Source organism: Ambystoma mexicanum, chromosome 9, assembly GCF_040938575.1.
Source record: "Ambystoma mexicanum isolate Mex_15411 chromosome 9, UKY_AmexF1_1, whole genome shotgun sequence".
NCBI classification, from domain to species: domain Eukaryota; kingdom Metazoa; phylum Chordata; class Amphibia; order Caudata; family Ambystomatidae; genus Ambystoma; species Ambystoma mexicanum.
The window spans coordinates 549581458-549609274 of NC_090931.1; the positions used below are offsets into that span (position 1 = coordinate 549581458).

The following is a 27817-nucleotide window of genomic DNA, read 5'->3' on the forward strand; positions in this document are numbered from 1 at the left end:
TGGGACCCAAGAACCTCTTTCCTTCCTCTCCCTCGAATGTAAGGTTTGAATAAGACATGCACCAACAATAAAAAATGTATTTTACATTGTTGTTTTGTAAATTAAAGTATTTGTCAGTGGCCAGGTGCTACTTTGAGCAATTGTAGCCAATTTTGAGACTTTTGTATGTGACCATGAATTCATGCACCACCAAAAATAAAACAATGGAATTGTATTTACGTTCACAGTGACTATTGTGCTCCTGATGAAGGGGTAGTGACCCCGAAACGCGTTGAGCTTGACATTTGTATAAAGAAATGATTGATGAGCAGCATTGAGTCTGCATTTTGATTGCCTGCTGTCTAGAATTACTGACTATCTGGAAATCAGTGGCTGTCGTATCAGCATTATAGTGTGCAGGGGACAGGAGTCCTTATTTTTAGGACACCATTTTGTTTTTTTTAAACCCATGTTTCTCAGCGTTGTTTGGTTTCCCAAGACAAGCACGCTGCCCCTGAGCTATTCTCCCAACCCCTTTTTTCATTATGAATTCTGTTTGGAGTCAGATATTGGGAAATCCAATACGAAATAAAGTAAACTCCACATGTGATACTCAAAGCACCACCTTCCCATCAGGATCGCCTACAATAACATTCTGTAATCCTAATCCATGTGTCTCATCCATCCATATTCTTATTCATACTCTTACCGGAATATAGGCTAGATGGTTACCAATGCTACAGAAACTGATTTCCACATGCAACGGACCAGTAGATGCCAAATATGGCAGGGGGAAGAGTTTTTATTTTAAACTTATTTTCTGCTCTCACCAGAACAGTAATATGTCCTGCCCTCCATAATTCTCACCCACATGTTGCAGCAGGAATTGATTTGGATTCATGGACCCTTAGAGGGTGTGTTGCTGCATAACCTCCTAATTCATTATTAAACTTTAGAATTTATCTCAATGAAATGGATAAAGTAGTGGTTGTTTTTTTATTTGGATTGCCTAAGAGCTATAAGCAGAAAACGTAATAGTCAAACAGTTAAAAGATCTATCGATCTCTAATATTGTGCCGCCTATTTCAAAATTCGAGGTTTCCGACTTTCATTTTCTTTATATTAATAGATAAGTTTAATATGAAGCCATAATCATTAAATGTCCTCAAAAGCCTCTTTAATGCGTTCACAGTTCGGGACAATATTACAACATCATCCACATATAGAGGAATTGGCTGTTGCTGATCACTGTACAATGGAGGTCAGGTGGGCACCACTTGTGAATATTTCTCTTTTCAAATAAATCCCAATGATTAGTATTGTTCCAAAGGGTATTTTTTTTTCAATGGAGCTTACCGGGTCAAAAAAGGTCCAATGACATCCGGACTTTACCAACTATAGTGGTATGAAAAACGGAGTGGAAACCACCCCATAACACCCAGTGCTCACTGCTTGCCTCCTGCCAGGAGGCTAAATTCAGTACTTGAAGCTATATTCAATTGTTGGTTGAGTTATATAATTCTTGAACATCAGCATAATCATTCAACTTAATTCTTTCAGAAAAAGTGATTTCAGCCACTTCATTTATCAAAGTTTTTACTCGGGTACTTGTGTTCAAATCACACAATACATTAGGCGTTTTCCCAATTCCTCTACAAAAAAACACAGCTCTTGCCAATGCATTTCGGTGACTAGCACCATCTTCAGGGCTAAATTACAACATAAATCACATCACGTAACACATGTGTATAAATTATGGATCATAAATGTTAAATGTACATACCAGCACGGAGATTGGTTTCATCACATAAAAGAAATACAAAAGAGAAAAGTGCAATGTGAACGTTAGTTTCACTCTACGTGCAGACGTCGTTACCATTTATCTTTAGTAAACGTGTGAATTCAGCCGTTTGTGAATTCTATTACCTTAGCTGTCTCGTAAATGCGTAAACTCCTCATAAAAGTAGGTACATCAATGCAGTGTCTCTGTTCAGAGAGAAAGACTATGCGCTCTTTAGCTTATTCAGCGAGCTTAACAGCTTGCGTGGAATGCCGTGACTCGGCAGAACCTCTTACCTTGACTCTGCTTGCGAGTGAACTGCTCGTAGAACGGGCTGCAGCTGCGGGTGCCCGTGCGTGGCCTAGTAACAACGCTTTTATGCACAAATTCGAGGTAGATTATGTACTAGAAAATGAGAGATGGAGAAGCAAGATCGGCTTATGGGTCAGATACATAGACGACATTTTTGGGATATGGCACGACAAAGAGGAAGAATTGAAAATATTTTTGGAGTATCTCAAAATAGATAAACGGATCCAGTTTACATCTGAAAGCTCAATCGAAACAATACACTTCCTGGATGTCAGGGTGACCAAGGAACAGACCGGTTACAGAACTAGCATATATCAGAAACCGACAGATAGGAATAATATTCTACACAAATTGAGTTTCCACCAGCCAAGTTTGATTAAGAATTTACCCTACAGTCAGATGTTGAGAGTTAAAAGGATAGTAGTAAATGTATTGGCAAGAGCTGTGATTTTTTGTAGAGGAATTGGGAAAACGCCTAATGTATTGTGTGATTTGAACACATGTACCCGAGTAAAAACTTTGATAAATGAAGTGGCTGAAATCACTTTTTCTGAAAGAATCAAGTTGAATGATTATGCTGATGTTCAAGAATTATCTATCTAACTCAACCAACAATTGAATATAGCTTCAAGTACTGAATTTAGCCTCCAGGCAGGAGGCAAGCAGTGAGCACTGGGTGTTATGTTGCTGATCACTGGACATTGGTACATCAATGGCTGCAGAGGCTAGAGCATCCGCTAGTCCATCCATATATAAATAAAGGTAGAAGAGCTGCTAAAATGCACCCTTGTTTCATACTCCTCTTGATTTCAAATGTTTCTGTGGTCCCACCAAAATTGCTAAATCTCACTGATGCAGTACTAGAGGAGTATAGTAGCTTGCCCCTTGGCCCTGCGCCCTCACCTACCAATGAGGCAAACAATCTTGTGGTCATCTTCGACTACACTCTCTCCTTTTCACATCTCAGACATCTCCAAAAAGTCCAACTACCAACTGCACCTCCTCAGAGGTATTCTACCTTTTCTCACTTTCGCCCAGAGGTTCATCATCTCGAGAGCCCTGGGTCTCTCTAGGCTGGATTATTGCAACAGTTTCTTTCTCAAACTTCCTACTTCTACTTTCCGTCCTCTACACCTCATCCAGAACAGAACCACAAGACGTATCCTTGGCCTCAAGCTCTGGGACCGCATCTCTCTGGCACTGAAATCCCTCTACTGACTCCCTGTGACTGCAAGGATCAAGTTCAAGACCCTCTGCATAATCAACAATGCTCTCTTCCTAAATACTCTCCCCTCTACAATCCTCTGCTCGTCCTCCAACTTTCTGCGGTTGAGCCGCTTTCACAAACAGAGATTTGGGGGTAGATCTTTATCCCCTGCAGGTGCTTCCCTCTGGAACAGCCTCCCTGCCTCTCTCCGCCTTGAGCCGGAGCACCTTAAGTTCCGGAAACTCCTCAAGGCCTTCCTTTTCTCTATCCTTGTCACCTGATAATCTCCTTTCTTTTCTTTTCACCCTCTCCTTCTCCTCCCTAACTCTGTTCAGTTTTTGCTGACTGGTTGCCTGGTTCACCTCAGAGCCTACAGGCCCCAGGGTCCCCTGCCAGTCTTTTGCACTTGCCTCTGAGCAATGCACTTTGTTCAACATCACTGCACTTTCAGCTTATGCTCCTTGAGTGGGGCAACCTCTCTGCACTTAACCACCTCTGTCTCTGCACCTCCGTCTGTACGTATGCATTACTTAAATGTACTAGGACCAGTTAGTTCGCCTGTCCTGGCCCGCCCCACTGTTTTCCACCCCCCCCACGCCCTCCCGAGCTTGGTCTCAACTGTACCACTTCATGCACTTGCACTAGGAGAAATGTCGTCAAGCCTAGTATGCTAGTTTTTCTGTTTAGATCATTCAGAATCTTCAAGGCCTTGTTACCTTACTGCCTTGGATCGCTTTAAAGCACTTCACTTGTGTAAAAGTGCTATATAAATAAACAATAAATAAATAAAAAAACAATAAACCAAGCTATCCCATTTAACACTAGAATGTTCCACTATTTAGACCAGTTTACTGCATCAAATGCAGAGCTCAGGTCGATGAATGCCATATACAAGTTCACATTTCTTATATGGACATATTCCGGACAAAATAGAAACAGACGGAAGCATTGGTCTACAGTACCTTGACCCTTGCTAAACCCTGCCTGGGCTACCGAAAGGAGATTGTTTACTGGAACAACGTTTTCTAACTTGCCCAATATCAGTTAGCTGAACATCTTGCCGGAAACAGTCTTGAGAAATTTGAATATGTCAGCCCCAGCGACTGAGTAGGTGCCAACATGTTTGCATGAATGCATCCCTAGGTTTGGAGGCAGAAAACTGTATCCACTTGGAATTTCTCAAAGTGGTGGGGGGCTACCTCATTACCTTTTTCAATGCAAGGATGAGTCCCTGAAGAACTAGGAGGAGGCCTCTACCGAAGAAAGATGGTGCTGAAGCCCTTGTAGATATTCAGCCCTTCCTAGACCAATCTCTACAATGATGCTCTGCCTATGTCTGCAGACAACTGGAGGTTATGAAACCAGAAAAGGTCCCTGCAACGATGTCCTGTTCCCTGGACTCAGTGAAACCATACATTGTTAGGTTTATTTGTAAATTAAAGAACGTTGTCATGCAGGACTTTTCCTGTGCAACAGGATTCTATTAATAATGGGGACTGTGAATGTATGCATATAAGAGGAGGGATTATTACAGTGAGGTCTACTCTGAAAGATAACTGCCACAGACACTGGTAGCCCAGCTGTCTGGGCTTATGCTGGACTATGTGAAAGCATCCATATGCAACCCTGTAGCGAACCCCCCCTCCTCAGGCAGCGATGAGACCAAACAAACAAAATAATCTAGCTTGCGGCATGAGCTGGCCTTTGAGCAGCTCCCTCAATTCCTTCAGAGCATAGCTGGCACCCCCACACTTTCTCCCAGCAGCGATGAAAAAATGAACCTTCTTACATCGTATTCAGAAAACCTCTCAACACCTGGTTGTTTAACAAATATGACTAATCACACCTCGGGACTTATGCCTCTTGCTCATGCTACCTGATTGACTATCTATCTCGGTTCATGCACTCTGATGCCCACAGGTTTGGGCGCTACACAAATGTATTAAATACATAAAATAAATAAATAACGTAGTTCACCTGGGGATGACTGAACATTTAGCAAAAGTTGCACCATCTGATTTTTATATAGAGCTTAATGGCAAATACCCTCAATTCTACGTACTGTAATGATATGACTTTTTTATAACTCAAATTAAAAGGTACCCAACATACTGACTTTGCAAGAATGAATGTGTGGGCCATGCCAGGAGTCAACAATGTGATAATTGTGAGCTACACACAGACTTGAGCACTTACTCAAGCAATCGTCGCACTACCACCTCTTATTTACAGCACTATGATACTGCAAACGCTGAGTCGATAAAGTCTTTATAGAAACATGTACAGTTATTAAGTGAGTGGCAGGGAGGATAGCTCAGGGGCAATGCGTTTGTCTTGGAAGCAAGACAACGCATAGAAACACAGGTTCCAATCCCGGTCTCACGCTAAGAAACTGGTCTCCGGTATTAAGCGCGTTATAAAAGAACAATTATAATTATAATCATTATAATTAGCCTCTTTCTTCTTGTGCCTGTACAATAGCTTTAGTCAGTGGTTGAAGTGCATGAACAGAAGTAGTGGAACTTTGTTCCATGCTGGCCTGCCCTGCTTCCCACAAACCCCATCGCCACGCCCCCTCCCATGCAGAATACAAAACCCCAAACAAATACGCTTGCTGTTTAAGGGAACATTCAGTGCAGTGCACTGAAGTGCAAATTTCAACTGCTTCCTACACTTTTATCTTAAAATGAAACCATTATTTTTAAAATAAAAGTATAGTAACATTAAAACTTAATTTAAAGAAGCAGCGGAGCATCGCTCCCGCCGACTTCGACCACTGGCTTTAGTCAGTATTTGCTTTTCCCCACCAATATTTCTGTTTCTTCATCTGCTGTTTTCTTATTTTTTTTATTCGATTTTATTAAGTTTTGATGTAACAAGTGGATATAACAGGTCAATGATGAAATAACATTCAGCTTACATTACTGCATCTTCGTTGCATAACTGTTTCCCCAACTTATCGTTTCCCCCCTCCCTTCCCACCTCCCAATACAGTGCATTTCGCATTGATATCTTTTTACAGTTCTTGTACTTATAGCATCACTTGCAGTCAGATTTGCGTCCCTACAACATGTCACAGTGCAGCAGCCGAGGGGTGCTCTCCCATGTACATTAGAGTACTTGGCATATTTAACAATTGGGTCCAAGGACTCTTCCTGGGTCCGGTATGTTCCCTTGTTTCTAATGGTTCGATATATTTTTGGTCATGAAGTCTTGCCATAGGGTTTCGTATTGTGTGGACTTCCCATGTAGGACCGCCGTGATCTTGTCCATCACACATATGTTTGTTGCCACATTTATCCATTCCTTCTTACTCTGAATCCCCTCTGCTTTCCATTTTATGACGATACAAGCTCGAGCGGCCAATAGCAGTGGGGCAATCAGACCTGACGCTCTGATGTAGATATCTTCATATTTATCTAGTCCAAACAGTATCAGTTCGTTCACGTTGGATCCCTTCAATTTCCTTAATTCAAACCAACACTTTGTCCCAAAAAAACTTTACCATGGGGCATTCCCACCACATATGCCAGTAGTTTGCGTTGTGTCCACAGTGTCGTCAACATTGGGGACTCACCGTTTGGTACATCTTGGACAGTCTATGAGGGTCATATTGCCACCTGTGAAGGAGCTTTATGTTTGTTTGTTTATTTATATTCCGCACCAGACCCAGGGGTATTCGGGCGCGAAGGCAAAAAGAGGGTTGTTAAGCTTAGTTTACAGGTTACACGTTAAACATAGGGGTACAGCTACGGTTACAATGCTGTAAAAAACATATTGTCAGGGAATCACAGCTGTATATGCAGTAAGTTTACAAGAATGCAGGAATAATCAGGGAGTCACAAGTGTATATACAGTAAGTTTACAGGAGGCAGGTATGACATAAATAAGGTAGAACAAATATACAAAATATACATAGGATCCTAGATGTTCGAAGGGTGAGGTTAGGCATCATGATCTTTTAGCCATTGGATCAGATTGGATCTGAATTGCCGGTAAGGGAGGTCTTCCCTTAGAGCACGGGGAAGTGAGTTCCAATATTGTGCTGCTTTAACAGCAAAGCTACTCCCGCCAGGTGTAGTGAGTTTGAATCTGGGTACTAACAAAAGGTTGGAGTTAGCTTTTCTTAGGGGACGGGAGGCAGTTTGTCTGGTGAACCTGTCTATAAGGTATTGCAGGGCTGCGTGGTTAAGACACTTGTGTGTAAGGGACGCTGTTTTGAGGAGGATTTTGTCATTAGTGGTGAGCCAGTTAGTAGATCTCCTGAGGTCAGATATGTGGGCATTTTTAGGGAAGTTTAGGGCGGCTCTCAGGGCATTATTTTGGAGTGTCTGTATTTTGGCGGTGATGTATTTATTACTGCCTATGTAGAGGGCGTTGCAGTAATCTAGTTTCGATAGGATTAGTGCTCTTGCTAGAATGACGCAGTTATTGGGTGAGAGGAAGGGCTTGGCTGCTCTAATTAACTTGCAGGTGTAGGAAGTGGCTGAGGCCATGGCATTCACTTGTTTACCAAAGGTAAGCGTGGAATCTATGTAGAAGCCAAGGGTTTTCACTACTTTGGCCACAGTAATGATGTTATTGTCAATTATGAAGGAGTCATAGTTGGGGCCTAGTTTTTTGATGTTGGAGGAAGTGATTAGAATGAGGAGTTCAGTTTTGTCATCATTCAGGAATAGACCGTGGGAGGCCATCCATGCCTGGATGATGAGGTAGACTCTATTCACAAAGGCCAAATCCTTGTCATAATCTCCCGTCAACGGGATGAGGATCTGTGTATCATCTGCGTAGTTAGTGTAGGTGATACCTAGACCGTTTAGATCATCGAAAAGGGGCTTTGTGAAAATATTGTATAGGGTGGGAGATGCACATGATCCTTGGGGTACGCCGCATGATATAGGTGCGGGGTCTGCGGCTGCTAGAGGAGAGAAAACTCGCATTGTCCTGTTATCTAAGAAGGACTGGATCCATGCGACTGCCTCATGGGAGAAGCGGGCAGCGTCTTTTATGATTTGGGCTGGACATGGGTCGCCTTGGCAATTGGAGGGTTTGAGAGTGAGGATGACTTTCTCAACTTCTTTGGTGGAAACCTTGCGAAAGTAGAAGGGGGGTGGCAAGTGTGGGTGGAGAGGGGGTGGATTTCCGAGTAGGTAATGAGTTTGTGGTAGCCTTGGAGGGGGTGCCTCTGTTGACAGTATTTGGGGTAGTTATGAAAGCTTTTTTGTTGTGGATCTTCGCCTGAAGCATTGTTATCTTATTGGCAAGGGCATTTTGTATGCTTGTGCACCAGTCTTTATCCTTGAGGCAAGAGCCAGGAGCTTGGATAGGGGATTCTACTTCTTTTAAGATGCGAATAATTCTTTGGTATTGGATTTGGCTTGAGTGATACGGGTGTTGTAGGATGTTTGTTTCGCCAGGATGATTTCTTTTTTGTAGAGGGTGGCTAATTTCTTCAGGTTGTTTTTATTGCTGTCTGAGGGGTCTGATCTCCAGGTTTTTTCACTTAGGCATTTCTTTTGTCTGATGTCTTTCAGTAGGGGTGTAAACCAGGTATTAAGGTGTTGTTGAGGTTTGCTCTTGCTAATTTTTAGTGGTGCGATAGCGTCCAGAGAGATTAGCATCACTTCATTGTACTTTTCTACAATGGAAGCTGGGTCAGACTGATCTGAGATGGAGTTTAAGGTGGGGAGAATGAGGGGGATAAGATTTTCAGGGGTGATGTTTTTTTAATTTCTGGTAGGTGCGGTGGGAGCTAGGATGCTGTTCTTCATGTGTGTGGAGGCTTCTAGGCGTGCAATTTATACTGGGAGGCTATTGATACTGTAAAGGTTCCTTTGCACATCTTAGACCATAGTTCGGGTGTAATTTCCATGTTTATATCCGTTTCCCATCTGCCTTTAAGGTTGGTAGTGGAACCTTTTCCCATCTCTGCTAGGGTTTTATAAATGGTTGGGATCAAACCCTTTGTGTCTGTCAGTGTGTCGAGAAGTTTTTCAAAGGGAGTGAGTTCTCTTTGTAGCTTTTCTTTCCATGGTTTTCTCATTAGCGTTCCTTTAAGTTGGAGGAAGTGGAAGACTGGTAGTTTCCCTATGCCCAGTGCGCGCTGTAGAGGTCAGTGATCGTGATGAATGTCCCCTCCCTACAGAGTTAACCCACCCTCTCCAAGCCCGCTTCAAACCACGCTTGGAACTGTGCATGGTCTGGGATTTCTTCTCTAATTCCCGGTGCCCATATGTGAGTTAGTGGGGATGGCCACATCGTGACCCTGCGCATGCTCGGGCTATCTCGCCAGATTTCCCATATAGTACTGAGGATCGGGTTTTGCAATATTCTACATGTTAATTTGTTCTTCGGAAACCAGAGCCACTCTGAAAGGGTGACAGGGGTGAATGAGAGGTTATCGAGGTCTAGCCAATGTGTGTATGATTACTTAAGTGTGGAATTAATATTCTTATTTGAGTCGCCATGTCATATCTTTCCAAGTCTGGTAAGCCCACTCCTCCCTTTTCTTTGTGGAGTGTTAGGACATTGTATGCGATTCTTGGTTTCTTCCCTTCCCAGAGGAATTGTAAAACAGCTCTTTTTGCCTCGATGAAGAATGTTTTGGGGACCTTAATCAGGAGCATTTGGAATGGGTATAGGAATCGTGGGAATAATACCATCTTTATTGCGTTCACCCTCCCCATCCAAGATACTGTGAGTTTTTGGCACTTAATAAGGTCGGTTTGGAATTTCTCAACAAGGGGGGGAAAGTTGGCTTCATAGAGAGCATCTAGGCGTCTTACCAGATTAATCCCCAAGTATCTTGAGGTGGTTTCTCTAATGGTTAACCCCAGGGTCATGTATTTCTCTGTGTTGCTCAGTGTGAGTTTGTGAAGGGGAAACAAAATGGACTTACTTTTGTTAACTTTGAATCCGGAAAGCAGGCCATAGCGTTCTATCAATAATAACGCCTTAGGAATAGATGTTAGCGGGTTTGTGATGTGCAACAATAAGTCGTCAGCATATAAGGCTATCTTAAATTCCTTTCCGTTGACTCTTCAACCACCTGTTCCGCCCTGATTTTTTGTGCCAGGGGTTCCATTGACAAAGTGAATAAAATGGCCGATAGGGAACAACCCTGTCTTGTTCCTCTTCCCAAGAAGAGCCATCTCGAATAATCAGAGTTTACTGATACTGAGGCTTTGGGTGATGTGTAGAGTGCTTTTACCCCTCTTCTGAATCTGTCGCCAATTCAGACTTTTGTCAGGACCGCCTCTAAGAATCCCCATTCGACCCTGTTGAATGCCTTCTCCGTGTCGATAGACAGGAGCACCGGGTCTCCCGCCATTCGAGCAGATTCGTGTATGAGATGTAGGGTCTTTCGCATCGTGTCCGATCCTTGCCTTCCCAAGATGAATCCTACCTGATCTGGGTGTATGAGTTTTGGCATATGTGTCTCTAAGCGGGCAGCTACTAGCACCCTCGCATAGATCTTCGCATCTATATTAAGCAGTGAAATCGGATGGTATGACCCACAATGTGTGGGGTCCCTTCCTTCCTTTGGCATCACTGAGATTAGGGCCTCAGAGAAGGAGTCTGGGGCTATGCCTGTCTCAAAGACCTTGTTAAAGAGTTTCACTAACAATGGGAGAAGGGAGGAGAGGAACGTCTTGTAGAAGCCGGCCGAGTAATCGTTGTTGCCAGGGGCTTTTCCCAGCGGGATCCTTTTCACAGCTGCTTCAATTTCCTCTGGGGTGATCGGGGTGTCCATTGTGTCCTCCTCTTCCCGCGTTACTCCAGGCATCTCTATCCCAGGTTAGGTAATTTTCTATCTCTTGGTTGTCATGTCTTATTACGGATTTATATAGTTGTTGGTAATACTGTGCAAATTCTCTGGAATGTTAGTCCCCTGCTCGACCCGTGAGCCTCCTGCCTCTTCACATATGGATGCTACCCACCTTTCCTCCCTTTGTCCATGCAGCCTGGCCGCTAAGAGGGCGTCTGCTTTATCCCCTTTCTCGTAGTATTTTTGTTTGAGGAGTTGGAGCTTCCTGACCACTTGACCTTCTTCCAAGAGGCAGAGTTCCTCTCTTTTTTGCCTAGATAGGGCGATCCTCTCTATCCTTCCCTCTGTGGCATTACGTGCTTCCCAGTCTAAGCGTGTTATCTCTGCTCTCCGTTTCTTTTTTTCTATCAGGGTCCTCTCTCATTTTCTTATTGGCGCCTTCCTTTATTAATATCCCTCGCCAGATCACCTTTCCTGCGTCGCACACTGTTTTTAGGGGACTCTCGCCAGGGTCATTTATTTTACTGTATTCATCTATTTCGGTCGCCATCTCTGTTTGGAAGACTGGATCTTTCCATAATGACTCATTGCACCACCATTTTGTTCCCTTGCGTGGGAGTGTACCCAGGTCTAGTTCCACGAATGCCATGTCGTGATCTGACCAGGAGATGGGTTCGATTGTTGAGCTGGTGGTTACCGCCCTCAACTCCTCTGAGATGTAGATATAGTCAATTCTTGTGTATGTGCCATGGGGTGCAGAGTAGAAAGTAAAGCCCATTGTGTCTGGGTGTAAGGTCCGCCATATGTCCCGTAGTCTATATGTGTGCATCATTTCTGTGACAGCTTTTCTACCAGCATCTGCTGGTTCTGTGAGGTCTGGGGCTGTCGATTGCCTGTCTCTTTTGGCGTCAGCCCATAGGACGAAATCGCCCCCAATTACTACATGGTCCTCTGCTTCGAGCATTATTTTTGAAATTGTGCGTTGTATGGACCCAATTTGTTTGGCATTTGGGGCATAGATGGTAGCCAATGTAACCTTTAGACCTCCCATGTTCCCGACCAACATTAAGGCTCTCCCCTCTACATCCATCCATGTCTTGGAAACCTTAAATTCGATCCCTTTTTTGACCCCTTTTTTGATCAGTATCCCAACTCCCGCTTTTTTCAAAGGACCAGAACCCCAATATTCTTTTCCTTGTCTGGGCTGTATCACTTTTCGTTCATCACCTCGGGCATATTTCGTCTCCTGTAGGAGGAGCACGTCTATCCCAGATCTTCTTAACTCTCTCTGCACCATGGACCGTTTCATAGGGGAGTTAAGCCCCTAAACATTGAGTGTACAGATTTTTGTGGGAGCACCCCTTGTCATCTCAGAGGCCGCTGCCATCATCTATTAAAATAACTTCATACCGTGAGTTGTACTGCATACAGACCCGTTCCGGGATCATCCCTCAGGTTCTGGGGATGTGTTCATCCATCTGTATTTCCTTGAGCCTTGGATTCGCCTTCGCCTCGGTCCTTTGATTCGTCTTTGTGCGTTCTCTTCGTCTCTTCCTTCTTGGTTTGGATCTCCTTCGGTGTCCCCCAGTAGGTCGGCCGTGCAACTCCGGATATCTTTTTCAATTTTAGTTTGATTGCACTTCCTTCCCATTCAAAGGTTAGTGAAAAGGGGTATCCCCATCTGTATCGTACTCCTTTTTCTTTCAACCATCGCGTGAAGGAGGCGCTTCTTCTCCTCATGGTTAGTATGAGTGACGACAGGTCTTGAAATATCGAGACCCTAGCTTCATCAAGGGGGATGTGCGCGTTTCGTTTAGCCTTCTCCAGCACTCTGGTTTTGTCAGCATAATTATGGAACCGGGCTAGCACCGTTCTCGGTCCTCTCGCTGTACCGCCTGCTGTATTCGGTCTAGTTTTGGTTAATCTATGGAATCATCTTCAAACAGTTGCTTCATGAGAGTGTGAAGGGTTCTTTTTAGGTCTTGTTCTGATTCCTCTTCTTTCTCCGGGATGCCAAAGAAGCAAATGTTATTGTGTCTTTCTCGATTTTCCAAATCATCCATTCTCATGCGAGTTTCTTCCTCTCTGTTTTCGATCTATCCGTTGATCTATTTCGGTTTCCAGCGTGGTATGAGAGGTCTATTCTCTCTTCCATCTTGTCGATCCTTTGCGTAATTTTATCCACTTTGGCGCCTATGTCGGCTCTTGTGCCTTTAATTTCATTCAAGAGGTCAGTGCTTTGGTCGCAGCCATTTGGGTTCATCCTGGAGGTAGGAGGGGAGTTGTCTTGAAGAGTGCTGGGAGAGTACCTGTAGAGTACGAGTCTTTCTTTTATGTCCATATACGTGTGTTGTGGGTTGGTTGGTTTCAGTCGCTGGAGTTCTCTAGGCTTTGGCCTTCCTCTGGGGTTTCAGGCGGAGGTAATGAGGGTACCTATCTCTTGTATGCGGAGAAGAGGGCACAAGCCCCTTCAGTGGGGGCCCAACCTTCTCAGGTACTTGTGGCAGATGCAGCCTGGGTGCCGGGTTCCGTTGCCCGAGAGCGAATTGTTGTTGTAGGTGGATACGGGAGCGTGCCGCCTCAGCTGTCTTTTAGCTTTGACTGTGTTGGGGTGTGGTTATGCAAGCCAGGGTGTATCTCACCGTAGCTCTGTGATCTTACGGGTGTAGAGAACTGTGTCACCCTGCATTTCTATTGGTGTTCGGGGGCCCAGGTTTTGGGTGGCTCTATCTAGTTGATTGCCTTTGGAGGAAGAGGCGGTGTACCTGGTCTGCTTGCAACCGCTTTGTGAGCGCTTTCTGCTCTCTTCCGTTGCCTCTCTCCTTGTTGTTTCAATCCATTCGGTGGGGTCTCCGCTGGATGTTTGCGAGGTGGCGGTGTCTCTTTCTGAGGCACAGAGTCTAACTTTTGGACGCCTCTATTGCCCTGAAGGCGTGTTGGGGAGGTCGTTAGACAGTGCGTAAGGTTCCGTTCAATGGAAGGCACTGCAGATTGGTATTTGCGTGTTTACAATTGTTGCTTGTGGCATTTCCTGGGTTACCACCATGTTTCTTGTGCTGGATTTCAGGCTCACTTAGGAGCCAGTGACCTCCTCTATACTGCGGATGATTCCAGGCTGATTCCAGGACTTTGAACTAGCTTTGCGTGTTCTGTTCCAATTGTTTGCTTTCCTCTTGTCCTCTGTAGTTACGTGTGGGTAGTCTTTCTTGTATCTGATTGATTTCAGCTACGTTGTGGCTCAGAGATTCCCATTGGGCCTCTATAATTTGTGAGATGAAAGGCTGTGCGCTCTGCCTTCGCTGTCGTGTCTCATTGGGGGTGTGTTTTTATGCCGGCACCTGTGGGATCATCCGCTTTGGAGTGGAGGTGCCTGGAGGGGGCTGTGGCTGCAGCGTGCCATCGTTTCCTATGGGAGTCCCGTCTCCGGCTTATGCGGCGGCGGGTACTCCCCAGGCTCTTCAGTTAGCTCGGACTGGGGTCGAATGGGAGTTTGGTGTAACCTGATGCAGGGAGGAGGAGGGGCGGGCAGGTACCACTCGTCCTGCGTCCTCAGGGTTGCTTCCCACTTGTGGCGCCCGACTTGGATATTGCTCCATGGGGCTCTCACCTGCATCAGAGGCTGTGTTTGGTGCACCACACGTCTGTCGGGGGCCCTTTATGATTGTCTATTCTGCTTTGACGCCGGGTCTCGGAGCAGTGGAGGCGCTGCCTGGACACTGCGTCTCCAGCGGTCTGTTCTGCTCGTTTCTCCTCCGGGATCAGGGGGCTTTGCGCTTGTTTTGTGGGGTACAGCGCTAGTTGGTCCCAGAGGTTTGTGTCACGGGCAACTGGGTACCTCTGCAGTACAGGGATGGCGCAGCACACGTGGGGCTGGCTGCTGCCAGCTGCTGCTGCGTAGTCACGCTGGTCCAAGCGGATATCTTGTGAAATCCTGGTGCATTTTCTTTCGGGTTTTCGCACGATTCAAGCACAATGTAATACACTCCTGATTTGTGATGGCTGTATCCGCAGGGGGGGGCCTGTGGTGGGGGCTCAATCCACTTTCCAGGGACCACGGAACGGAGCTCACACAGAGGAGCTGTTCATTCGTACACCCCCTGGTGGCCAGTTCCCTTCATCTGCTGTTTAATGGTTGTGTTACATTCAGGTTTCTTCACAATTAAAGTACCTTCACTAGACATTCAGATGCATACCACCCATAAAAAGTGTTGCAATTTAGGGACTTCAGTTTTCAAATGCACATTACAAATAAGAACACGGTTCTGGTTGGCCATGCCAATGGACGCCTCCCTGGCCCCCTGTCAGCCTCGATGTACAGACATTTGCGGCTCATGGTGGGTCAGTCCAACCCCCACAGTTGCCACATTGTAACAAGGTGTTACCTTTAACAGCATCTCGTAGAGTGAAGGAAGCAGTGTTTAAGATCTATTCAAACTCATTAACGCTCCCCAACAGAGTCAGCAGGAGGTGAAGAAAGAAAGGCAGCAGAATGCAGCCCAGAAAGACGAGGTGAGAACGCAACATCGCTCCTTTGTGCAAAATATTACAGGATTTCCAAGTAACCGAAATGGCAGAACTGTCATGACCAGGTAGTGCAGATGACAGGCCTAGGCAGTGCAGCCCATTTCTGTTTGTTACTTTTCAGGCCATTTTTAAAAAAAACACTGCAGCCAACCATGGGAAACCAAATTGAAAATAACTGACGTTTTAAACACACACAACCCACGGATCGATTTACGAGTGTTTGTATTAAGTTAGATTGTACTCGGCCCTCCTGTATGCTGAAAAAAAGGGCCACATGAAGTTGAATTGCATTCGTCCGGCAGCCAAATGGCTGAGGAGCCATTCTACCCCTAGCTCGAAGCCCATTTTAAGTTGTAGCTTGACGTCCCAAGGTCGAATTCTGACCGAACAGCCTAGTAATAAGCTTTCCAATGCTAGCTGAAGGATTCATGTGCGCCTTATGAAAATGAACAAAATACATTTCTGCATCTACTCATATAGGCATCTCTTAATTATATGCATATTTATGCTTCACTTTGCGCATTTAGGTTTGGTTTCCCCACTGAACATAAGATCCGGGCATCTGCTGCCTTTGTTGACTTTGGCCTGCAATTAACTGACTCCATGTGTTCATTATTTTAGGCTGCAAATGAACACATTTCCATAACAGCAGTTTCTGTGTTTGCAAATGATGCCTTTAGTCATCGGTCACCTTTAATGAAAAGTAGGCCTCTGGTTTTTGATCTTTGACAATTGCATGCAAGGTCCACTTAGTAAGTGTATTTCTCTTTCTTTGAAAACTGCATTTTGATGTGGCATTTGAAAATGAAATGCTATCTTTTCAGGTTGGCAGTCATCTCTGTGTGTTTTCAAGGCTCTGCATTGTAGGCCCAATGCAGTTTCCTTTTGAGACACATCGTGCCCCTGTATGCATTCATGTAAATAAACCTTATTTTCTTTGATTTTTTCTACTTTCTGAGAACACAAGTGGCAAGACCATTCGGTGGTCCCGCCACAAGTGATTAACACTAACACAGTCATTCACAAACCATTCTCAAACAATCCATGAGATTTAACACTTGCCTGTTTCAATCTCTTTGTGATTTCCTGTAGCTGCCGTTCTACGCTCATTGCAGACTTCACAGCCCTCCAGTGAATAAAGTTTTGTCGACACCACACTGCAGGCGACTGGCTATAGTGAGAAGGCATAACAGAAAGGAATCTGGTAAACACAAAGTAGGCTTTCTACATCAAGACTTGACAGACCCTTAAATTCATTTTTAATAACTTATATTGTGTGACATTGCCATTGTTACAACAGCTAAAACTACAAATTAAAAACTGCGTCTTTCCAAGTGAGAATATGTGGGCTTATATCACCTGTATGGGTTGAAAACCCCCTCAATAAATGGCTGCAAAAGACACTGCACACGATTGTAAGGAAGTAAGCCCACTTTTGATGATTTTCTATGAGATCCCTCCTCATGTTGCTTACTTTTTATGATGCTATGACTATTTACCCCCATTGAGTACCACTCAGATCTCACTAGGGAAACAATCATATGTTTGTGGCTCTTTGGTCAAACCTATGGCCCACAAAGGTGGGAACTATTGCTGAGGTTCTTTGCCTCTCTGGTTTGCACCCTCACCCAGACAGATGTTGTTAGCATACTTTAATACAGTGGCTGCATAAGTAGTTTTTCTACCTGTAACCTCCTAAAATGGAGTTTCTAGAGTTGTGAAATCCAGAATTCATGCAACTGATGTGTTGCATCTGATTGGGGGAGATCAGGCATAACCATGAAGGACCATTTCTCTGATGCAAGTTCCAGATAGGAGTTCCCAAAGGAATGTGTCGGGATACCTGAAAGTGATCGCAGGAGTTGTATATCTGGGATTCCTCTAGAATCCACCTGTGCTGCTTGATCTTCAAAGCCATGCACATCAAATTGGCTTCCTGATGAAGCCGTTGACTCGGCTGCACCCTTTTGTTTCACAGTTTATCTATGCAGCAGGACCCTGGCAGAGTCCTCCTGGCGTGGAGACCTCCAGTTGCGTGTCCTGCTGTACGTCTTCAAACCACAAGCTGTGGCCACTGACTAGGGTCACTATTGCTCAATCTTCACTCCCAAGTAACTGAGTCACTATTCCTTTGCCAGCACCATCGTCATGGGGTTACACCAACCTCAGCTGGGTTCTCTGGTCTATCCCTCGAGGGTCAAGGGTTTTCAGTAGCTGACCCTTCCCATCCTACTGTCAATCGCGACTGTTGCTGCTGTTCCAAGTACTCCACTTTGCAGGCTTAACTGGGATCTCTTGTTGGGGGAGCCCTTATTCACCTGTGAAAATGTGTTCCGTTCACCCATGGCTGTAGGGATCTCTGTCAGGATACTGGGCAGTGTCGTCAATTTAGGTTGAAGGCGCTCTGGAATCAGTGGTGCCTTCCCTGGTGTTCGAGCGCCTGAACTACACTTCCAAGCAGTCGCTGTAGTCACGTGTCTCACACATGGTCTAAGACGCAACATAGTGTCAGTCATGGGAGACGTTATGTCAAGAAGGCAATAGCATGATCTAAGGAGCAGTGGAAGAAAGCAGCCTGCTCGACAACTTTACGGTGAGTCTTCCCAGGTTGTTTAGCTCTATTCCTACTCCTACTGTTTCCTTGCTCACCTGACCTGCTGTGTACCAAACTCGTTTGCTACCTAGAGTGTTTGTGCCAGCCTCTTTGTTTACCTGACCTGTAGTGTACCGAACATTGTTCTGCCTCCTGAATTGCTTGTGCCTGCCCCTTTCTCACCAGGCTGTGTACTGAACTTGTTTGCTTCCTGGTTTGTTTGTGCATTTCCCTTTGGTTACCTGACCTTTGGTGTACGGACATTGTTCTGCATCCTGCATTGCTTGTGCCTGGCCCTTGCCTACCTGATTCACTGTGTAAAGTGAAATGAAAATGTTGGAAGGGAAGGTCTTCCTGACCCCCGTTGACATTCCTAATATGAATGGATCTTGTGTTTGCCCAGTGGGAGACGTCCCCACGTTTGTTTAGCATGTATATGATTTGTACCACATATTAACAATGAGCAAGATGGTAAACAAAACAATTTGGTGAAGCATACAGACTCCATTTTGTGCCACCTTGAACGCCATCTTTTGCTAGGCCACATAATGATCTCTAAAAACTGTCTTTCCCTCTGTCCAGCGCGGCACACAGCAAGCACAGCTTCCCCCCTCCACCTCCTGGCAGCTCTGCACAAACCCATTTCTCACGGAAGTCTAGCCATGTATTGTTGCAAATATTCAGTATCCTTTCTCTTCCTATGAGCTCACTGCCCTGTGTGTGACCGGAGCAAACCCTGGACTGTGTGCCCATCCGTCTCCACATACCTGCTTGTGCTCCCTCGACACCCATCCTCAAAGTTACAGCTCACAGAGCTCCTGACCCGCTATCTCTTTGATGCAGATACACATCCAAACTCTTGTAGTGACCATGCCAATTACCCACCACAGCCTTAATCCCCTTCATCATACATCCTCTGTAGAAACAACATGTGTCAATCCGTATCATGGGGCATCAAGTAGATCAAAAAACCTAAGGCAGGTACCTGGGCCAAGGCACTGTGTTTTATGACCCTTTGGGCGTAAAGGGCCACCAACCCATATATTTATCAAATGAACTTTACGGCATCCCCTTAAAATGCCAACTTTTTATAATAGTACTTTGTCTCATGTCTTTAGTCTCTGTTGTGCTAAGATAGATAGTTAGAAATGTTGCATCTTGTACACCTGACCTTCACCCGCAGGAAGGGAGCCCAGCTGACCCACATGCTGCCTGCTGTACCTCCAAGCTACGAGCCAATCCTATAATGTATCCATGTATTCCGCCAATCCTGCTGTAATATGCTGTACCTGTAGGGAAACGTCAGTAGTGACGTTTCCAGAACTTATAATGTACTGTTCATGTAATATTTGGCAGAGCGCTCTCAGAGCAGCAGAGTTCTCTGCATGCACAATTTTATAAACTTTGTTCAACTTGCGATCCATTTCCTGGTCTCATTATTTGGCTCTTTTAGTATCGTGTTGGGACCCGGTGCCTTCAAAGTGGTGACCCCGACGTGATTATTTCTTGACGTCCCCGTACTGCAGCGAGATCCGGGGCTTCCCTGGGAGGGCCATCGACACCTACGGCTGACCAGATTCTACTAAAAGCGTACGCTCCTGAGCAGGTTCTGTGGGTCCCGGCTTTGCGTATACCCAATTGCTCGCCGGGCAGGCCCCCCTTCTGGATAGATCGTGAATGGAGGCTTTCGAAATACCACAGACATATGAGTATTTATTGCAAGAAGAATAAAGGTGGGAAGTGTGAAGGGAATGGAGCAGATTTAGTAAGGGGGGCAACATTACGGGTTGGGTGTGACTGAATAGAGTGATTGTTGAATTTAAAGGGGTTTTTTATTCTTTTTTGGCCATTCGTTTTTTTATATGAATAAGGGGATGAAATAAGTGGAGACACCGGAAACCTAGCTCCGAGAGGGGGTGGAAGGCGGTGCCGCATAGCACTGTCCCAACCAGTGCTGGAATATGAGTGAGGAAAAGGATAAAAGTAGGAGCCTCGTATATTTAGTAGGCTCGGGAAAACGATGTTCGTTTTCTTTTGTATCTATAACGTGTTGGAAGAGCGGAGGTGATGTGAATGTTGAGTGTGAAGGGGGGAAAGCAAACCTTTAACAAAGCTGGGGATTGGGGTATAAGGGACGGTTTTAAGGTTTTATGTTCTCTGTTCAGTGCTGTTCGTATATTTGTTGGTCTGTCGTGCCGAAACGTTAACTGGTCAAGTGTTCTTTATATGTTATATGTCAATCATTGCACTGTATAAGAAATTGAATCAAGTATCAAGTATAGAATCAAAAGTGTAAATCGTATATCAAAGATTAAAGGCTAAGGGTGTCAATACACACTTACACACACTGAGGGAGACCAAGGTAATATAGCGACACTATGGGTGCAGACATGCCACTTTCACATATTTGTAGGCACCTTCCTCTCTATAGCAACAAAATAAAGAAATACCATGGGCGGTGGTTGACAGAAATTAAAGGGGAGGTGCCACCCCGGGCCTGGCCAGAAGAAGGGTCCTTTGATAAAGTAGTATTAGACCATGTGTAAACATACTTAATGGCTAAGTATAAAGGGAAGTAGCTCCAGAATAGACGAGAAGTATTGTATTTATGGAGGATGTTCGAAGAAACGCCCCCTAAAAATAGTAAAGAGAAAGAGTCAGAGGCTCCAGCCATGTCCAATGGCGAGGCAGGAGAGAAGGACACAGGAGGAACAGAACCAAAGAAATTATACCCACTGCTTACAAGACCTGCTGAGGGGTATTACGAACCACTATATCTGCCACAGCCAAGTGCACCGGCCACCCCAGTAACTGCACCACCTCGCCCATAAGTTCCAGCAAACTCTAATGGCACCCCTGTAGGTCTATATGCTCCAACAAGTACAGCTCCTACCCATGTAGGACCAACGACACAAGATTTCGAAATATTAATGACAAACACGCAAGCAGAGTTATCCCGATTGCAGACATTATATGAAACAACATTAACACCAGAGTGGAGGACAACCACAGTTACTGCCCCCATTACAAAGTTCCACAGCATTACCAAAGGATGAATGGAAATCCGTGAATTTCCTTTTCCGAATAGACAGCGCACCAATTAAAACAGTACGGGTGGAGCGAGAAGGCGAAACAGTAAGCGCGGGATATGACAAAGTAGCATCGGATAGGGAAGAGGAATGTTGGAGTGACTTTGACGAGTCAGACGAGGGGGCAGTGGGAGGAATACTACAGATAAAGTGGGCCACTCCACAGGTAACGGAAGCAGAAGAAGAAGAAAGGTGGGAAGGAAGGCTCTGCAATAGACTAGGGTGAATGGCGATAGCAAAAAAGAAAGGAGCAAAGGTAAGTAGAGGAAAGGTTAGGTCAAATGTGCAAATGCCTATAATCCACAAGGGAGCAGGACATCCCCATTATGTCCCTTGGGCATTGATGGACAAAACAAACTTATTAAAAGCGCTCCCTCCCCTTGCAGGGGGAGTGGGAAAATGGATATACGCATTTGAGAAAAACACAGCAGGGGTCCCCCTGGCCATAGGGGATATCAAAAGCCTCCTGGTATCGGCAGTGGGTGATCAGGCAGACAGAGTGTGGGTGAAGGCGGGGTTCCCGGCAGTAACGATGGGCAATGATCGACATGATGGGGCATCTTTTAACCATGTAAGAGCATAAATATGGGATGCACATTGCAGAACCTTGCCAGACACCCCAGATCTACATTCTGTTATGCAATGCACTATGGGGGACGAGGAGGAGGCTCCGCAGTTCATTCTTCGGATGCAGGATATGTGGCGAGTGCAGACTGGTACAGCGTGGGACCAATCCACCTCTCTGTTCTATTTCATTATCAAAAAAGGCCTCCCAAAGGAGGTACAGAAAGCCCTTGATAAAATTGCTGGGATAGAAGCCAAAGGATGGGCAGAAATACAGAGCATCATAGTACACCACTGCAGAAGGATCAAAGAAAGGGAAAAAGAAATAACACAGAGAAGATTAGCAGACAAAGCAAAGCTGGTACAGAGTAAGGTGGTGAAGGTCGCGGCACCTCATGCCCGCCATCCACCTCATGGAACTGCCACCAAGCAGGCAGCCGTCCACCCCACAAACTCGTGCCTCTGGAAGTGTGCTCTCCCATCAAGAATACCTGTGAGTCATGGCCTGGTCATTGTCATGCCTATTTACTATCTCACACAGCTGTCGAACTTAAGTGTTTCTATGCCACTCAGCTTTCTTATGCCTTACTTCATCCTTCTTTTTAATGCTTTTCTGTGCCTTTTGGAAAATCAAATCCTGGTGTGTTTTTAACATCTTTGGACCGCTATTTGCAATGCACTACTGTGCTTTGTGGAAAATCGAATCCTGGTGTGTTTTTAACATCTTTGCACCCAAGTGTTTCGATTGCATCTGTTTTTCTCGCTTCCTTTGCTACTTGGCCGCTTGATGAGCTTGTGTTTGTGCTGTGCAACCTCTATCTTCCATCCTTATCTCTCTGCCACCCCTATGGCACTCACCATCTCCCCTATCTATTCTAACTGCTATACTATCAACTATCCTCTCTCGCAAAGTCTGTAAGGAAAAAGTTTAAAAAAGACTTCCTGACCACTAATTGTGGTCTACCCATTGCAGACACCTATTTCAGTGAAAACCTCGAAACAGATTGTCACTGATACCCTCTTTTTATGGCCCCTCTCCAGATCTTTGTACTCATCTTATCTCCACTCTCTCGCCTCTCACTTCTTCATCCATTAATGGTGGCACTAGATGGGCAGTACTCTTGGCGGGCTTCTCATCATCCAGGTGTATCATTAATGTCCATCGCAATGGCACTATCATGGCTCAGGGTCCTCAACCCAACCTCTGCCTCTTTGATCAGTGCTTGCCATCCCATATCAACTTCCTTCCCACACCTGCTACTCTTTGTTTGTTTGTTTGTTTATTTATTTATTGTGCGCGCCGGACCCTGAGGTAGCAGGGCGCATGTGACAAGAGGGCTTACAGCTTGGTTACAGAAGTTACAAGTTTACAGAACATGGTAGAACAGTTTTCTTGGCTCCACAGAAGGAGGGTTAGGCAATAGAGTACAAGTACAAGCGGTATGCTGACAACAAGTCAGCAGGCTGACGTAACAAGATAGCAAATCTATATCAAGTACAGTACATGCGGTAGGTGCGTGGGGAGAATGAGGGTTACATAGCATTCTCAGTGAGCCATTTTATTGTGTTCTTTCTGAATTTGTTGAACGTTAGGTCAGATCTAAGTGCGTGAGGTAGGGAGTTCCACAATTGAGCTGCCCTAACTGGGAAGCTGGACCCTCCAATAGTGGACAGTTTAAATCTGGGCACTAGAAGGCAGTGGGGCTGGTTATTCTTGTTGGTCTAGTAGAATTTTTTTTCTAGTAAATCGTTCTGTTAAGTAGCTAGGGGCTTTGTTGTTTAAGCATTTGTGGATGCGGGAGGTAGATTTGAGGTTGATTTTTTCTTGGGTAGAGAGCCATTTATGTTTCCGTCTTATTTCAGAAATATGTGCTCTTCTGGGAATACTTAGGGCCGCTCTAAGTGCATTATTTTGGAGCACTTGTATTCCGTTGATGGTTTGTTTAGATGCCCCTATGTAGAGGGAATTACAAAAATCTAATTTTGAGAGGATAAGGGCCCTGGATAAAATTAGGCAACTGTCATCTGATGGGAATTGTTTCCCGGCTTGAATTAATTTACATGTATAGGCCGTGGATGAGGCCAATGAGTTTACCTGTTTGGTAAAGGATAAGGTCGAATCGAGATAGAAACCTAGTGTTTTTACTTCTCTGGTGACCTTGATGGTGTTCCCATCGATGATGAATGCTGAATAATTAGGGTTGAGTTTAGTGATGCGAGCTGTGGTACCCAGGATGATGAGCTCTATTGTATCATCGTTCAGGCATAGGCCATGGTTGGCCATCCATGCCTGAACGATGCTATAGACTCTGTTCACCAAAGCCAGATCTTCCACATAATCCCTGGTGAGTGGGAGGAGAATCTGGGTATCGTCTGCGTAATTGGTATAGGTGATACCCAGATTGTCAAGATCGTCAAAGAGTGGCTTGGTGAAGATATTGTAGAGTGTTGGCGAGACACAAGATCCCTGGGGCACTCCACAAGTGATAGGTATCGGGTCTGCTGCTGCTGAGGGGGAGAACACCCTCATAGTCCTGTCGCTAAGGAATGACTGTATCCAGACTATACCCTCCCGCGAAAAGTGGGCTGCAGATTCCAAGTGATTACAGAGGACTCTGTGGTCCACCAGGTCAAAGGCGGCTGAGAGGTCTAGTAGGAGGAGGAGTGCTAATTTACCCTCGTCTCTGAGTGAGTGTATATGGGCTTTTAAATCGATAAGGGCAGTCTCTGTGCCATGTTGAGGTCGGAAACCAGATTAGCGGGCGCCAAGGAGATGGTTTACCTCAAGGAAGTTCTGAATTTGGGTGTATGCTACCTTATCTAGTATTTTTAATAAGAAAGGCACCGTGGTGATGGGCCTGTAGTTTGTGGGAATGTTAGGATCCAGTTTTTGTTTTTTCAGAAGGGAGAGTACCCAAGCTTCCTTTAGGTTACGCGGAATTGTGCCAGTAGTGAAGGAGGCATTGATGAGTTTGGTGATGAAGGGAGCTAGATCTCTAGCAGCGTCCTTGATCAGTTATGCTGGGCATTGGTCGCCTTTGCAATTAGATGGTTTAAGTGCAAGAATAGTTTTCTCTACCTCGAGCACTGAGACCTTAGAGAAGTTAAATTGGGTGAGTTCTTTGGGTTTCGGGACAGGTGTTTTGTTCAGGGGAAATTGGGTTTGGGCTGATAGTGTAGCTTTCTTTAGAGCAATTTTAGTTTGGAGGTTGGCCACTTTGTTGGTTAGTGCCAGCTGAATGGCTGTGCACCAGGTTTTATCTTTAATAGAGTCATCCTGTACTGCAATAGGGGTATCCAATTCTTTTAGAAAAGAGAAGAGCTCCTTCATACTGGAGTTGGCTTGGGTAATCCGGTTGTTATACGTTTCTTGTTTGGCCAGCATGATATCCTTTTTGTATTGCGTTGAGATATTTATTAGATTCGTTTTATTTTCTGCGGTGGGAAAACGGTTGCATACCGTTTCGAGTTTTCTTTTCTGTAGTCTTAGGTTTTTTAGGTGGGGTGTAAACCAGGAGTTAAGATGCTTTTTTGGTTTACTCTTCCTAAGTTTAAGCGGAGCAATGCTGTCGAGAGCATTGGTCATAGCATTATTGAATTCCACCACTAGGAGGCCTGGGTCAGTATGGTCTGGTAAGGAATTTAGATTAGGTATGATATGGGGTAAGATGTTGTCCGCTGTGATATTTTTCTTGTTTCTGGTTAATGTGGGTACGGCGAGGGGTGTTAGAGCCGTGGGTCTTTTAGTATTGAGAGTAAAGGAAATTAAGTGGTGGTCAGTCCATATTTGGGGGGCAATGGGTGTAATGGAGAGGTTACAGTTGTGACTGGCAACCCAGTCGAGAGTTCTCCCTTTGGTATGGGTGGACATATTCACTTTCTGCGTGAAACCTAGTTCTGTCAGGATGTTGGCTACGGAGGTGGCCTTGTGATCATTGATATCATTGTGCCCGAGGTTAAAGTCTCCTAGCACTAGGGTTTTTGAGGAGATTTTTACCTTCTTCCTCACTCTCTGTCCCCCCACCCCTCCGACTGGGGTACGACACCCCTGTATCCATCCTCGGAAAACCTTAAAAAGCAGTGACCTGTTGCATCTTGCCACCTTATATGCTTGCTCTGCTATCAAACACTCTGCCAACGTCTTCCTCCTCCTTGAAGACATTGACCTTGATATCCTCGCTCTCACCGAGACGTGGTTCAATGCCAGCTCAGTCACTGCTTTTAACTCCCTTCTCCCCAATGGCTTTAAGATCATCTGCAAGCTGCACCCTAACCGTAACTGTGCTGTCAGTGAGGTTCGCCCTGATCGTCCCTAAGTGGATTCCTTCTTCCCCCTTACCCACACAGCCATTCCCCTACTTTGAGAGAAAGGTTTGCAAGCTGGTCATCTCCCCAAGTGCTCCCTGACCATAACCACTATCTACAGCCACCTCTGTTCTATCAGCCTGTTCCTCTCTGAATGGGCTGACATTGCCTCCTCTCTCCTCACATCTACCTTTGAACTCCTTCTCCTGGGTGACTTCTACATCCACCTTGACTCCTCAGCCACGGCATCCACTCTCTTCTGTGACCTCTGCACCTTGCTCTCCCTCTCCATTCTCCCCTCAGGTCCTACACACTCAGCTGCACATACTCTTGATGATTTGATCCACACTGACCTTTTGCTCTCTGCCCCACTCACCACCCCCATCCTCCTGGTCAGACAACCCCCATTCTCCTGGTCATACCACTCCCTCCTCCCCTCTCACCTGGGACCTCTCTACCATCTGACTGCACACCACCCCAGCCCTGCCAACCTCGTTCACGGGCATCCGTCCGATGAAACGAGTATCAGCTGCTGCCTTCTCATCCACCTTCATCACCCCCTCTACCGCCACTGCAGACTTGACCTATGACTCCGCTGTGAGCAACCTCCATTTAGCCATCACAAACACTCTTGACGTTCTTGCCCCAGGCATGTGGATCCACTTGAAACATGCCTCCAAGTGTAACACCTGATACGATTCTGAACTTGCATCCCTGAAATGCAAGTGCAAAGCTGCGAAACAGAAGTGGCAACGCTCGGGCTCACCTTCTGACGAACTAGCCAGTTGCCTTTTCCAAAGGCAATACCGACTTTCCATTTGTTCCAATAAAAGGGCACACATCCAGGCTCATGTCTCTGGCTCATCAAACAACACGGCTGAACTCTTTAAAATCTGCAAGAAACTAGCCAACCCTTCCACAATCTCCACCTCACCTCTCTCCCTCTTAAACCCTCTGCAATGCCCTGGCCAGACACTTCACTGCAAAAACACAGGACATCGCTCCTGATTCACAATTAATTCCCACCTCAGAGCGTTGGTTTCTTGCCTTGAGGCATGCACTTGGCCAACTGGTCGGTTTCCGAGGTTTCCATTACGCCCAGGCAGAGGTTCTTGGGAGGCTTTGAATTCTGTTACGCTCACCTGGTCTCTGCGGGGGCTTTGGGGCACGGTAGCAGCCCTCCCAGGAATGTGAATGGTTCTAGGATAGCCTTCACTTTCTGTGCTGATGGCTGCAATGGCAAGAAGGTGCTTCTTAGGGCTGCATCTGCGTGGAATGAATGAACATGAGTATGCTGGGTTAAGGCCCTTGCCCACTTCCCGTCCACCCGAGGTGTGGTTTCTTGTAGATGCCCTGCTGCGGGGAGCTCACCTGATGCGGGCTCTCCGTCCTGCTTCTTCTGGCAGGGGCGCTTAATTGTCACGGACCAAGTTTCTTCACTGATCCAATGTCTATGGGCTCCCGTCTACTTCTGACAGGAGCCGTTGGCCCGTCGGGGACTGAGTTCTCTTCACTGGTCCCTTAGGTAAGTAGCAATATTCTTGTGTGTTTATCTGCATTGTTCGTCTTTTCCTGCTACTGTAGGTCTTCTTGTAGAAGTGTTTGTTGCTCCTTTCTTACCCTGTTCTTTTGTCCTCTTTCGTGCAGGAGGCAGGGCGGGCCCGTGTAGCTGCTGGGTCCGATGGCGACTGCTGGA

General features: G+C 45.6%; 1 protein-coding gene across 15 annotated transcripts in view; it reads right to left on the bottom strand.

The window, feature by feature from the left end:
- DHX40 (DEAH-box helicase 40) overlaps positions 1-27817 on the bottom strand; it is a 1529377-nt gene that overhangs the window by 239118 nt on the left and 1262442 nt on the right. For all 15 annotated transcript variants that reach the window (XM_069615133.1, XM_069615132.1, XM_069615130.1 and 12 more), the window contains one exon: positions 16633-16741. In XM_069615133.1, the coding sequence (XP_069471234.1) occupies positions 16633-16741 (109 nt within the window). The remainder of the gene's footprint in view (positions 1-16632; positions 16742-27817) is intronic.